The 14,738-nt window shown below is 27.7% G+C and overlaps 1 protein-coding gene across 1 annotated transcript; it reads right to left on the bottom strand.

Moving 5' to 3' along the window:
• Window positions 1-3,197: 3,197 nt before the first annotated feature.
• Window positions 3,198-6,057, bottom strand: LOC107929844 (protein REVERSION-TO-ETHYLENE SENSITIVITY1). Its single transcript, XM_016861365.2, has 3 exons — window positions 5,708-6,057; window positions 3,975-4,396; window positions 3,198-3,853 (listed from the first exon to the last, which is right to left on the bottom strand). Exons 2-3 carry the CDS (start codon window positions 4,275-4,277, stop codon window positions 3,431-3,433), a joined length of 726 nt encoding a protein of 241 aa, XP_016716854.2. The 5' UTR covers window positions 4,278-4,396; window positions 5,708-6,057; the 3' UTR covers window positions 3,198-3,430.
• Window positions 6,058-14,738: the final 8,681 nt, after the last annotated feature.

The raw sequence follows: 14,738 nt of genomic DNA, 5'->3' as shown, positions 1-14,738 counted from the left end.
AGATGAAGAAAGCTTACGCAAATGGAGTGGTCGAAGGTCGACTGTTTGATTTTTTTCCTCAGTCTGACAAAACCCCAAACTGAAATAATAATAAAAAAACAAAAGGGTGTATTGCTTTACGTCATTAAATTGTTCTGTCTTTTTCTCGACCAACATTGATTTGTCTTATCAAGTCTAAGCTTTTGTGATGAACCAATTGGACAAAGACTTTCCCATTTCCAAAAGCTGCATTCAATATTTAATGGTTTTTGCAAAATTTGTGGATTGGGATAACAATTTTCGATTAATTTTGAATTGAAAAGAGAAATATTATGATTATATTATGGATAAGTATTTATCGTTTTAAGTGTATTTTATGTTTGAGTTACGTTAATCATATTTATCGTTTAAATTTTATTTTATTTTTGTAATTTACTTAAAAAATATTATGATTGTTTTTTATTAGGAGAAAAATATATTTTCTCCTTTTACTAAAAAATAATAAATTGATATTTATATGTTAGATTAAAAAGTAAATTGATTATTTCTTTAAAAATTTAATCTTTTTTTACGGTTAAAATTTGACATGACTAATGAAATAATAAGACAATTACACTTGACATGTAATGTGTACCTCATATTTACATACATTAACAAGGTTTTAATATTAAAAATGGGTGGAATTTATAATAGGATTAGTTTGCTCTTTGATATAACATATAATGACTAATTTGCCCATTTTTTGAGTAGGAGACAAATTGCAATCTGACTCCTAATACAAAGGTCTCCATAATACTTTTACCGAATTGAAATAATTAAATTAATTAGATTGCCTTTTGTTTTATGTTATAATTGAGTGAATTGATTAAATATAAGCATATTTATCTCGTTTGTCACTTTAGTTTTGATTTTTTTATCACTTAGACCCTAATATTTAAAAATTAGTTAAATTATTTTTTGAAGATGAAAAAATCGACTGAACCCATTAAAACTAAAAATAAAATTATTAAAAATTCTAATAAAATTTAATGAAGTTCTTAAAATTTTATTAAAAAATTATCCATATCAATAATAAAATACATGCAAAATGCGACGTGGGTTATTGCTTTAGTGTCATTAAAATTTTAACATTTTAGTCAACATTTTCATCCAAAACAAAATTATTTTATATCCATGGCTGAATTACTCAATTTTATATAAATATAGTCTCAATCCAAATACGTTTTAATATTCTCCTAACCTAGCTAAATTTCAGACCCAAATTATAACATTCTTCAAATCCTTTTTAAAGTTTACACTAATATACAATTAAAGTGTAAATTTAAACACATATCTAGAACTAGTAGAATCGAACTATTACAGCATAGCCAGATATAAAATTGTCTGAATAAATAAAATTAAATTATTAAAGCACAAATGGATTAAAATTTTAAAAAATCTAGACAAAAACCCACATCCCCTGCACTAACAATAATACCAATGCTAATTGAACTAAAACTCAATCGCCATAGAGCATAAATTTTTAAAGCAAAAAAAAAAAAAAAAGGAAAAGAACAAGCTATTGTTTATTATTATTATTATTATTGGTACTTCAAAATGCTATTGCCTCTTTATAAAAAAAAGGTAAAAATGATTCTCTAATATATTTAGTTTATAATTGAAGGGGAAAATTTGAAAATTTTATATTCATGGTTTTAATAGCAAGATATCATTAGAAGTCTCGATCGCATATTCATAGTTTTCTAGATTATGCCGTGGGTGAAAAAAAAAAAAACTTAATTTACTATTGAAACCTTAAAGTATATGTATTTTTTATTGTAGTATTTAAATAATTTTTTCTTAATCAGGCTCGTTATTAATATTTTTGGGGCCCTTGGCAAAACAATAAAATGAGATTTTAAGTTTCTTAAAAATTGGAGAAATTTTTTTTTAAGTCTCCTAAATGTTGATAAATTTTTTTTTTACTTTTAAAAGTTAAAAAAATAAATTATTATACCCCTTAAAAATTAAAAAATAATATTTTAGATCCCTTTTAACTTTGGACCAGGGGCAATCACACTTCCAAACAACCTGCAGGGTCAGGCCTGGTCCCAATTTGGTACCTAAAGCATCATGTGACATTTTATGTAAAAAAAAAAAAAACATATTTTCTTTTATTAATTGTATATGCACATTAAAAAAATAAAAAAAATTCAGAAAATATATAATCTAGAAAAATATACAAATTATAAAAAAAATTATAAAAATAAAATTTACAAAAAAAGACCATAATTAAAAATAAATTAGTTGAAATTAATCATATTATAACAAAAATTGTAAAACAATTTTAAAAGTAATTTTTTAAACTAAAAAAATATTTAAAATAAAAGTTTTTTTTTGCAATTACTTGAAATTTAAATATATTTTTTAAATTTTATAACAATTTTTAATTTATATATTATTTTGAATTTTTGAAAATTATAATTGTATATTTTAGAATTTTATAAAAAATTAATATATTATATATGCTTTTTTACGTTTTTAATAATATAATATTAAAAATAAAAATGACTCTTTAAAAGAAAATGAGTATGCTTTAAAGGATAAATTGAGAATTAAGTCAAAATGCTTTAAAGGATAAATTGAGAATTAAGTCAAAAAAAAATATAATGTAACAAATATACATTTTTTTAAATTATTAAAAATCAATTAAAACATTAGATGAAATGGTAAAGTCAGAGGATTTAACATTTATTGTGTTTTTATTGATTTTATAAAAATATGAAAAGATTAAAACACTCATAATAATGTAACTTACTTTATAAAATGAATAAAATTTTTTTATCATTTTCCAATTAAATTAATATTTGACTAACTTATGACCTCAACTCAGTTAAAAGTTTAACTAATAATGAAAATTATGGAGTAAAATTAGACAAAAATGCAGCGATACCTAAGTCCTAGCCCAAAAATACTGAAAATTAATTAGATTTATTTAAATTATGTGTTTGGCATGTAATGCATGCATCTATACAATTTAGTTAATATGATAATAACCATCATTATGCATCATTATGTATGTGGCATGGAATGCATACATCTATACAACTTGAAGGGAAAGAAATAACAAAGCAAGAACTCATGGCGGCTGATACAGCTATGTAAATCACGGTAGCTAACGTTTAATGAAGCAATCTAATTACTTCATGAACTTATCACCAGATAAAGAAATCTTGGGATTGTAATAGAAAGTTCTATTTCCCTTTAATGAAGCAAATCTACAATTCAGTTTCATGAGGGAGGGACAAATTTATATCTTTCGACAATCAGCCGGTTCCGGGTAGAATCTTCAGCCGATGTCTGTCCGGTATTGACAACCTAGGATTTTGAAAGAACAAACCAACCTGTACCAACCATGCATGCATCTTTCAACTAACAAAAATTCAACTTCAATGAAAAAAAAGAAGAAACTCTAGCTTTCCAACAAGGTTTTGACACAGTAAGTACCCAACAGAAACCACCCAAAGAGTAGGAGAGAGAACGAGAAAAGTCCAACCAAGAATGGCCATCCGACGAGTAGTAACCCAAGGCAAAGCACCACTGTGAAAGGGAGGAATGATCTTATTACCGACATGCTATTGACCCACTGCCCCTTGAACAGTATTAGAGCTGCCACAGTTATCATGTTCCAATCCATTGATCCTTCGTAGCAGAGCCGGTTAAGACAATTGGCTACAAATGAGTAAGAGTTGCATGTGAAGAGGTTGTAGCTCTTGTGCTCAAAGTGACGCATGCTCAACTGCAGGGCATCATCCCATGTGAGTGCAGTCCCGAACTCTGCATGCTGATACCCGTGCTTGCATTTGTGACCAGCCAGGTTGGGAGGAAAGCAGCACTAGTTCCACAATAAAACTAGTTAATGAAACAGCAACTAGTTCCAACAAAGAGATATTTGCCTTCGTATGCATAGAGAGATGTAAAAGGTTAAATTTCTGAGCACCGGCACAAAACTATACCTTTTCTCTATCGAGTTGAACGTATCGAGCTGCAGCACCAAAAGCAAAATCCTCAACATTCACAAAATATGATCCTGAAAAGTCCAAAATCGCTCCAGCTTCTCGGCAAATGCCAACATGGCCAATGAAAGGTGCCAACCATGAGACAACTGGGAGTGGGGTCCAAACCAGACAGCAAGGAAACTTTGCTTTCCTCGGATCAATTTCATCTAAAGGCCATAGTTCATGCTGAATTCTAGATCCACTGAGTTCGACATCATAAGCTGTTTTCAGATCCATTATAGGAGGTCTTCCACGCGGCATACGGCTTTTTGAAATTCTAGGCTGTAAACCATCATCATTTCAAACAACACCCTCAGACATGATGGGCTTGTTCTCGATTTGATATGCAATCATCCAATCACAAAGACGATAGTCTCATTCTACAATAAATACACGATACCGTTACTCTAGGAAAGAAACAAAAGGAATATTCGATATCAATAGGTAAATGCCATACAAGAAAAAGCAAAATATTGTAGTAAGAATGCAAAAGTTCCAAATGTCAACATAAACCAAAAGATTCATCAAAATTCACTATCATACAAGAATTCCGTTATTGCCGGTTGTATTCATCGCCTTTCAAAATTAGGCAAAAACCCAAGCCATTTAATATCCAGCATTAGAAATGTCATTCTCAAGGTAGTGCAGTCCTAATACTTCGATTAATTAACGAATAAGTGCAAACTCCAAAGTGGATTAATCATGCCAATAACTACTTAATTCTCTAAACGAGTGCATATGTTACCAAGCACGTTGAACCTTTGCTTAAATTCAGAATCCATCAAGATCCAACATGATCTACATAATAATGCAACTCCATTACCTTGTATATACTAGCACGTTCGAGAATCCTAACTTTTTTGATTCGCCTAATGAAATGCTACATTCATATCTAGTCATCATCCTTATAGCCTTGACTAACATTCGTTTTAGCCATTTATTGTGTATCTACATCAACCCTATTTGGGAACATCATTCCAAACTTCACCCGAAATAAAGACTCGTTACGACATCGGGTTTCCTCCATAGCCGAAAGTTAACAACTGCTCAAGGGTATCAGTGGCGAAATAGGAACAATATGAGTGGAAGAAGCACAGAAAGAAACTAAGAAGTAAAAACCAGCATGAAGACCTCATTCATTCACAAAGAAATCAAAGATTTCCAAAGCATGGGCACAATGGAATGCAAAATTTGCATCTCAATATTATCTTTAAAACGATAATCCAAATTACTTTTAAAAGATAAAAAATGCACAAAAGAGAACATATTACAACTATCAGCCTAGCACAACAAACTCTGCAATAATCCAAATAGATAATTTACCTAAAAACATGCATCCTATATATCAGATCATTTTCCTTTAGACAACCAATCAAATTAAACACTAAATGCTCCATTTTTATAGTGGGAAATCATCAAAAGCAAATCTTCTTATAACCCTTTTTTTCTCTACCTAAAACTCCTCAATTCAACCAAGTAAAAACAAAAACACCAATCAAATTTCAGCTCCCCTAAGCTCTGAATCATTTCTTGAGGCAAACCAAGCAAAACCCAGAAACGTGTACCATAACACATAAAAAAAAAGAAATTTAGCTATATTTAATGCATAGTGAACTAAGAAAAAGAAGAAGAAGAAAACCAAAGAAAAAAAAAGAAAAATTAGACTGATAATGGAAGATGTTTTGACTAACCTGCAACAAAAAAGTAGGGTAATTTGCTTGAAAACAAAAAAAAAAGGGTGCAGCAAAGATGAATCAAAGCAAAGATCTTTGAAAAGGTCGGTAAATTAGAAGAAGAAAGGTTATAGCTTTGTGTTTTATATTTGGTTTTTGGAAGTGGTGGTGGCTGGTGGAAGAGGTGGCGGTGCTGTTCATATTGAAGAATCACAACAATTGATTGTATATATTCAGACAAAAATTCAATTTGGGAATTAATCAAAATTGTTTTTTTTTTAAAGATAAATTTTTGGAATTGGAAAGAAAAGTGCGACATGAAAAAGCAATGGCAAGGTTCATGAACCATTCCAGATTTTCACTTCCAGGTGGGACCCTCGCTACCCCTCACCTTTTTTTTCAAAAAAATTATTTATTAATTTTATTTGGATAAACTACAAAAATAATCACTTTTATTTGTCTCTGATTACATTTTAGCTACTTATGTTTGAAATGTTACGTTTTAGTCACTTACATTATCGTTTTGTTACGAAGTGGTCACTTTATGGTTAAGCTCCGTTACTTCCCTAACGGCAATCTTACATGGCAATCCAAATGGGTTTTAAATACCAACTTAGATGTCCAACTGGGATGAGAATAAATTTTTTATTAAATAAATTTAATTAATTGAAAATTTTAAATTATTTATACCTTGAACTGGAAAAGAATAACCGTTCGTCTCCTTTTTCTTTTAGTTTTCTTTTCCGTTTTGACTAGAAAAATTATTCTCATCCTAGTTGGACATCTAAGTTGGTATTTAAAACCCATTTGGACAGCCACATAAGATTTTCGTTAGGGAGGTAACGGAGCTTAACGATAGAGTGACTACTTCGTAACAAAATGATAACCTAAGTGACTAAACGTAACATTTCAAACATAAATAACTAGAATGTAATCTGAAATAAACAAAAGTAACTATTTTTATAGTTTACCCATTTTGTTTTCTAAAGATTTTTTTATTTATATATTCATTCATTAAAGGGTATAACTTTTATAGCATAAATTGCATTCATTTGAGTCTTTAGCGATCTATACAAAATTAAGAGTAAATTATATTTAATGTCATTAAATTATTAATAAATTTATATTTTAACTACAAAATGGTCATTTAAGTCTTCTAGGGTAAAATGTTTTTAACAGAAGATGCTATGGATGCTAAATTTTTAACAATTCTGTAAAATAGGACCTCTAATTTGTGGAATAATAAGGATCTTTTTCATGAAATCTTGGAGTATTCATGACTAGACTTGTTTATGTGCCGAATTACCTGTCCAGGCTCGAAGGTTCGCTCGAAATTTGAAAGGATTTGGGCAAAAAAATTAGGCTTATTTAAAATATGGGTCGAGCTCGGGCTTGAACATTCAAGGCCCGAGCCCAGCCTAGTCTGACCTATTTTTAAGTTTATAATATTTTATATTATGTAATTTATAACACATTAAAAAAATATACATATACTAAATATGTAATAATACTGTAATATAAATATTAAAATAATATTAAGATAACTATATAAAAAATTTCAATAAATAAAAAATAAAAAATTATTTAATATTAACTTAAAATAATATAAAAATTTTAGGCCTATATTTTGGATCGGGTAGGGCTTGAGCAAGCATAAAATATGTTAATTTCATATTTAGGCCCGACCCGAATCTAGCCCATGAGCACCTCTATTCATGATGTTTAAAATATTTCCAGTAATTTTGCAACTTCATTTTGATTTGAGCATTAATCAAATTTTTTTTATCACCCACGTATGTTTTTAGTTGTATCTCCTGGCTATTCTTGATTGAGTTGTAACAATTTCCTATCTCAATTTATTCAACATCTTATAATAATGTGGTTTGATATGGCAACAATACCACAATAATAATAAATAACCTTTTTCTTTTTATTCCACACTTGTTCCTGTCGTGTTTACATCTTTTTATAGTTATAAATTGAGTTGTTACCAGAGAAACAACTGAATGTCTTTTCTTGAGATCCGATTACACACAAATCTACCTTTTAAGTCTTTGAATCTTCTTACTCAAGTAAACTCATGCTCTTTCCTTGGAAATCTCTGGCTTCACTAAGCATTTTTCTTTTTACATTTATCAAACATGGTAGGAACAACACTTTTCTTACAAGTATCAACTTACCCTTGGCCTTCATGTCCTGATTCATGTCTACCAACATTAAGGATCTCATCTGATTTCTTGCTCCTCGATCCCATGTTTTTCAAGATAGATTAGGTTGTTGCAAGCTCTTTTAGAGCATCACCAAAATTAGCTTCTTTTTCTGCTAGTGGGGAGCCTTTTTCTTTGAAAATCTTCAAAAGATTGTGGTTTTTTTATTTAAGAGAAAAATTTTCACCAGGTAATTTTCATTAACTTTTCATACTAAACTCCATTTGTTTATTGATTTTACATTATTGTCACCACCAGTTTTAGAGTCAATTGTAACTTTTGTAAGTAATTAAAAAGTAAAAGTAACATGGTGGTTAATATTATCTTTTTCGTCAACATCTCCACTTTCAGAACCACTCAAAATAACTATTGAAGACTTTAACCTTTTGATAAGGTTGGCACATTCAACCGCATAACGTCCATAATCTTTGCATTGGTAACTATTGAACTTCTACCATAACATCTTTGCTTCTAATCATGGTTGCAAATTCGCAAACATCATTATACGCTCGAATGACTTTATTTAAATTTATTCTAAGAAAGACCAACTATTTTAATAAATCATAAATAAAAGTTTTTCTCTTCAATTACAATTAAAGAAATAACTTATAATGTTATGTTCTATCTTAATCGTACTCCTTTTAGATTCATCTCAAAGGTCATCAATCCTCGTCGTATCAATATTTTTGGCCTCTTCTATTAAAGTCACCTTAACTATAAAACATTGATAAAAATATCACAAAACTTTTAGAATTACCTTGAAATTCAAGTACTCCTCATCAAGAGCAAAAGCTTGATTAGATAATATAGCACAAAAAATAATAATAAAAAAATTGATTCTTCTTTTGACATTCCCATATTTTTAATTCTTGATGTTAACATTTGGAGGTTTGACTGTCTCACAGAAATGGTACCTTCATCTATTGTTTCGAGATTGGTCCAAGCCTCGTGAGCAAAAATACAGTTCAATGATTCTTTAAGTCGTAATTGGTTGTTTTGTCCTCATTTGTTGTTCAAGTGGTTCAAGCTCTATTAATTTCTTCAGTAAGTGATTCCCGACCCGATTAAAAAGACATTCCAAGCCTTCTTATCATTCGACTATATAAATGTTACCTCAATTACCTCACTTATTATACAATATAAGAAAAGAGCTCTTCTTCAGTTCTTCAAAATCAATATATCTTTAAATAAAGTAAGTAAATCTTTGAAAATTTTCTTGATTCATCCAATCTCTTCTCCCGTTATAATATCATGATTTGTTATTAATTTTTTTTAAAAAATATGTGATTAAATAAGTTGATCAAACAAACTAACAAATAAAAATTTTATATAATATTTTACAACTGGTGTTGTAGTTAAAAATTATAATTGACGCCAACACTTAATATTTATCATATATACTTGTAATTTTTTATACGCATCTAAAATAAATTTGAATAAATGAGGGTTTAGATTCAAATAAATATAGATGTTTATCTTTCTAAATTCATTATAGATTAATATTTTTATTAATTTTAAACTTTTAAAAAAGATTTTGCTAATACCGCATGCCACATCAAGATACTTATCCACTTGTCAACTTCTCATGCCTTTTGTCTACCATTTCAGGACTGTTAATGATCAAACTAATCAACGACAATTTCCATTAAAGAAGGAATCAATTGAGTTTTTTAAGTAATTGAGAACTCAATTTGTTGTATTTTTTAAAAAAAGATGTTTAATTGATTTTTTTATTTTTTAATAAATGTTTTTTTTTACCCTTAAGCCTTGTATTTAATATATAAGATTATTATCTAGTAAAAGATTTTAAATTCCATAAGTTGATCGCTACGTGTGTTATTTTTTTTTAATATCAATTAAGGATGTATGACGATTTCTTAACCTAATTTTTGAGTTAAAATTTTCTTTTCCAATTTATTAAATAATTATTTACATATCAATTTTTAATTAATCATCGAAGAGTGTTTGAGTTTAAGGGTTGAGTTATTCATTTAAGTTTGAAGGTTGATTCGATATTAAAAAGGTTTGGATAAAAACATTATTTCTAAAAATTCTGTTTAGGTAAAATATTTAATTACATTTAAAATGTGGATTAGAATTGCATTTAAATGTTCACTGCTTGAAACAATGCTGACAATGCTATCCAATTTTGAAGTTTATATATATATAGAGAGAGAAAGGATTATATGAAACAGTGACGCCACGTCATTTGTATCCCTTTTCAATAATTTTATGTCAAATCAGTATTCTTATCTTGAATTTCAGGATTTTATCCTGAATTTCAGTATTTTAATTTGGATTTGATTTTTTTTTCAGGATAAAATCTTAAAATTTAGGATAAGAGTATTGATGTGATATAAAACTATTGGAAAGGAATACAGATGATGTTGTGTCACTATTTCATACAATCCTTTCCCTATATATATATTTCTTTCTTTTTATATATTATTTAAAATAAAATATATTATATTATAATATAAACATAATAAAATATATTAAGTTGTTTATGTAAAAAATTTAATAATATATATTTAATATTAAAAAATAACCTATTTTAAAAAAAGTTAATTTAAATTAAATTTAAAAGTTTATATTTCAGATTATACTGGATTTGAATAATTATTTATGATATCATAAAACTCGTTCGGAAGCTAATTCAATTAATACATAAATAATTAATAATTATTACAATTAAAAATCATAAATATTGTTTATTGGGGAAAGAATATCTATATTTATATTATTAAATATTTAACTAACTTAGAATCACGAGTTAATTAAAAATTTTATTATAATAATATTTTTATAATTTTATAACTTTCTATAAAACAATTCAACTCAAAATAAATCTAAAAAAAATGATTAAACTTAAATCTAAGATATCAAAATTTTCTATAAATAGTACAACTATCCCTTATTTATAATTAAATATAAATATTAAATTCTAATTATTTACTAAAGCATTAACTTTATATATATAAAAAGAAGTAGATTCACATTTAGCCTTTAGTTTAGCCAACCTAATTATTTGTGGTTTTGACTTTTGAAATTTAGACCACCCTTTCTCCATAAAATCAAGAACCATATGCCCATCTCTCTTTTTCATTTTTGTCTCAAATCTTTTATTTTGGGTGATTGCAATTTTGTAATTTTTGGACATGGGAATATAGTAGGATGCATATGATTTTATTTATTATTTTATTTTTATTTATAAAAATTTACAACTTTAATTAAAATATTTAGAAGTAAAAGATGAGCATGTGTTTTTTTTTTAAAAATAATTTTGTATTGGATTTATCTAAATCCTCTTTGGTTTCAGGATTAATGTATTATTTAGGTTATGAACTCGTATTAAAGTTTGAAATTTTTATTGTCTAAATTAATCCCTAAATTAAGTAATTGTTCTTATATTGAGATATGAATTAAGTAATTGTTCCCATATTATGGCCTAAACTTTTTTTTATCCAAGTTAGTCCTTGAACTTAACAATTATTTTCACATTAGGGCTTGAATTTTTTTGGCCCAACTTTTTTTAAAGAAATATCATAGACTAACTTGGACTAAAAAAAGTTCCGAACTAACTTAGATTAAAAAAAGTTTAGACTCTAATGTGAGAATAATTAACAAGTTTAGATCCCAAATAGTGCATTACCCCTTGATTTTATATTAAAAAAATATTTATTTAAGAAAAATCAATTGAGTATTGTTTAGTTAGCACTATTGATGTCGTAACAATTTAAAAACAGCATAATATCTTGTTTTTTATTTAAAGATAAATTATATAAATGATGATTCAATTTTAGAAAATTACAAAATGATCACTCAAATTATTAATTTTATTTTTTTAATCCATTTCCGTTAAATCATTAACAACAGGAGGACATGACTGTTAAGGATAAATTAAATAAAAGACCATTAAAACAAAAACTCACAGTTTGGAAGCTACAAAAATGAAGTCCGCTCCCAGCTTCATCTTCTTCCAAGAAAGTAATCTCTCTTTCTCTTTTCTTTTACAAATCCGCCATCCAAACAAAGAATAATTAATTATCTCCAATGGTGTAACTTTAACGTGGAAACCATATATCAATGGCGTGGGTTTTACTGAAGTTGGTGATTTGAGATTTGAAGAGTGGGAATCTCATTAATTCAGGCTTCATTAAATGCTTTAACATCTCTGTTTCGTATTCAAATTTGAAACCTAAACAGCACACTTTATCATCCATTCTAAATCTTACCCATTATGTACATAGGATTTTCAGGCTTAACCTCAGGCAACACTATTCTTTTTCCTGTTCTTTTTCTTCATTGCCTCGCTAGTTTTCTCTACGACGGAAGAAGATGAAATTGGGGGCGGGCTTCAATTTTTAAAGGACCAAAACGGTGAATTTAGGATTTTATTTTCAATAAATGATGTGGAAATTATCCCTAATTTTATTTTATTCTTAAAATTTCATGTCATATATTTGATGTACCTTCCTGTCATATTCTCCATTATATTTTCCTAATTATTTAATAATGTTTTAACAGTTTTTTCATGTTATTGACACATAATTTTGGTAATTTTTTTTACCTTGAATCTTAAACACGAACCTGAACCAGAGTTTAAGATTCTGGGTAAAAAATTTACCAAAATTATGTGCTAATGACATAGAAAAAATTATTGAAATATCATTAAATAATTAAAAAATGACCATAGATTATGTAGTGGAAATGATCCATAAAATAATTTCTCCATATACTTGATAGCCACATCACCATGATTTTATTGATTTAACAAAAATGAACTTAAAAAAAAAAAACAAAAGTAAAACTGATAACTTAAGTCACCATTTAATAAATTTTATAAAGTCAAGTGATCTAGTTTAATGTTTATTATTACTCGAGTAACCATTTATATAATTTACCTTTTTAATTTAAAATTTATAAATAATTTAAAAAATTATCACAAAGTTTTACTAAAAATTTGACAAGCACGTTTTTCATATTTATAAAATCAAATAATACTAAAACTCCACATATTCAAATTAATTAGGTGGATTGGTGTTACTTTTTTCGCTTTATTTTTATTTTTTAGAAAAATGTTACAAATATACATGTATATTTTAACGTGACTCAATTATTTACTTAAAATTCAACTCCATCATAAGTTTTTTCTTCCTAAGAAAAAAGAATAAAAATAAGAGACCACTTTAACGTATATTAGTAGTTGATTTCACAAGAAAAAGCATAAGGTTTGGTCACATGGGATGGAAGGATGGAGATGAATTTCATGGGGAAATTCATTGTAGAGGGACAAATACATGTAACCTAACCCTAAGAATAATACACTTGGCTGCAATTTTTTTCTAAAGCAAACCTTTTTAGGATTGCATGACTTATTAATGATCCTCTGGTGCATGCACTTTTATTTATGAGTTAGGTAAATGATTTTTTTTCTTTGTCATAATCAACAATTCATAAATTAACGTAAAATTTTTATCTGCATCTCATTCGACAACAATGGCGTTAGAAATATGAATGATAATTGAGCAGGCATGAAGCTCCATTGTTAAGTTTGTGATTGTTTGGCCATAAGAAGATTATGGTAAAGACCCTAAAGTTCAGCCTACCAATGGTGTAGTCATCGTGTTAGGCTTAAAACAACTAGATTGAATGTTAATTCAAGAACATTCAACAACTAACACACACTAAAAAATATTTAAATAATAATAATTATTAATACATTTTAAGACAGATGATATATAGTTGCTTAAAAATTAGGGTGCTTGAATAAAAGTGATGACTGCAATTATCATTAAAGGTGTCAATATAGTAAGAATAAAGAAAAAAGAACACATCAAGTTGTTTATGCAGTTCAATTGCAGAGCTTAACTTAGCAAATGAATTCACTATCTTTGATCTCAATACAATAAGATTTAAGTCTTACCGCACCCTGGTATAACATCTCACTTTTATACCTAAAGGTCTAGATTATTTACCTCTAAGTTATCTATTATCCCCCCGAGAACTTAGACAGTAAACAAAACTTGTTTACTCTCTCGATTGCACTCAAATATATGTTTCACTATGAACAGATAAATACTTTCGATACTCAATACAAAACCTATACAAGTCTCTCAAATATATAATAGTTTTGAGGCTTGTTAACATACTAAATGTCAATTACAATCAATTCCCCTATTAAATAGTAGCTAAAATAGCAAGATACAATATAACAATAAAGACCAATGTAAAGTAGATTATGTCTTCAATGCTATTTCAATATAGTCTTCACAATCCAAGGGATTCAATCCGATCCAATTCAATTTTCAAGACAAGTTATTTCAAATGAACTGATTTTCATAGATGGACTTCCATACTTCTACAATTCCACAATATCAGCATCATTCACAGCACCAAAGATATTGTTTAAAAAATTATCAACTTCAAATATGACAAGTAACAAGGTATGTCGCAGTGTTAGTTGTAGCCACTACCACTACCGTAGATACTTCGACAACCACTTTACAACATTGGCTTCAATAAAAGCATTATAAAATCATTTAAAAATTATTAAAAATTGGGCAGTCGTCAAAATGTCTCAAAAGAAGAAAAAATGTTTAAAGCAATCTTTATATTGATTTTTCATATAAATTATGGACAAAGAAGAGCATATAAAAATTTGAATTTGTACTTCTTGTACTCAAAATTCATATGGAAAAACCATACGAAGAACTCTATAAACGATTTTTCATATTGACCGAAACAAAGTACATCAAAATTCTGACCAAACCTTTGAGCAAAACGAAATTTATATTACTTGGGTGTGTGTTATAAAAGGACAAATGGAATAAAGGAGCATA

Source organism: Gossypium hirsutum, chromosome A07 (assembly GCF_007990345.1).
Source record: "Gossypium hirsutum isolate 1008001.06 chromosome A07, Gossypium_hirsutum_v2.1, whole genome shotgun sequence".
Classification (NCBI taxonomy): Eukaryota; Viridiplantae; Streptophyta; class Magnoliopsida; order Malvales; family Malvaceae; genus Gossypium; species Gossypium hirsutum.
The sequence above is the reverse complement of the archived record's forward strand: the minus strand, read 5'-3'. Positions and strand labels throughout refer to the sequence as shown.

What these genes read in the sequence shown, in the direction of transcription:
- LOC107929844 (XM_016861365.2), bottom strand. Translation starts at nt 4,277, where the DNA reads ATGCCGCGTGGAAGACCTCCTATAATGGATCTGAAAACAGCTTATGAT. An exon ending in TTCAACTCGATAGAGAAAAG is followed by an intron (nt 3,854 to 3,974) that starts GTATAGTTTTGT and finishes TTGTGGAACTAG; the next exon opens with TGCTGCTTTCCTCCCAACCT.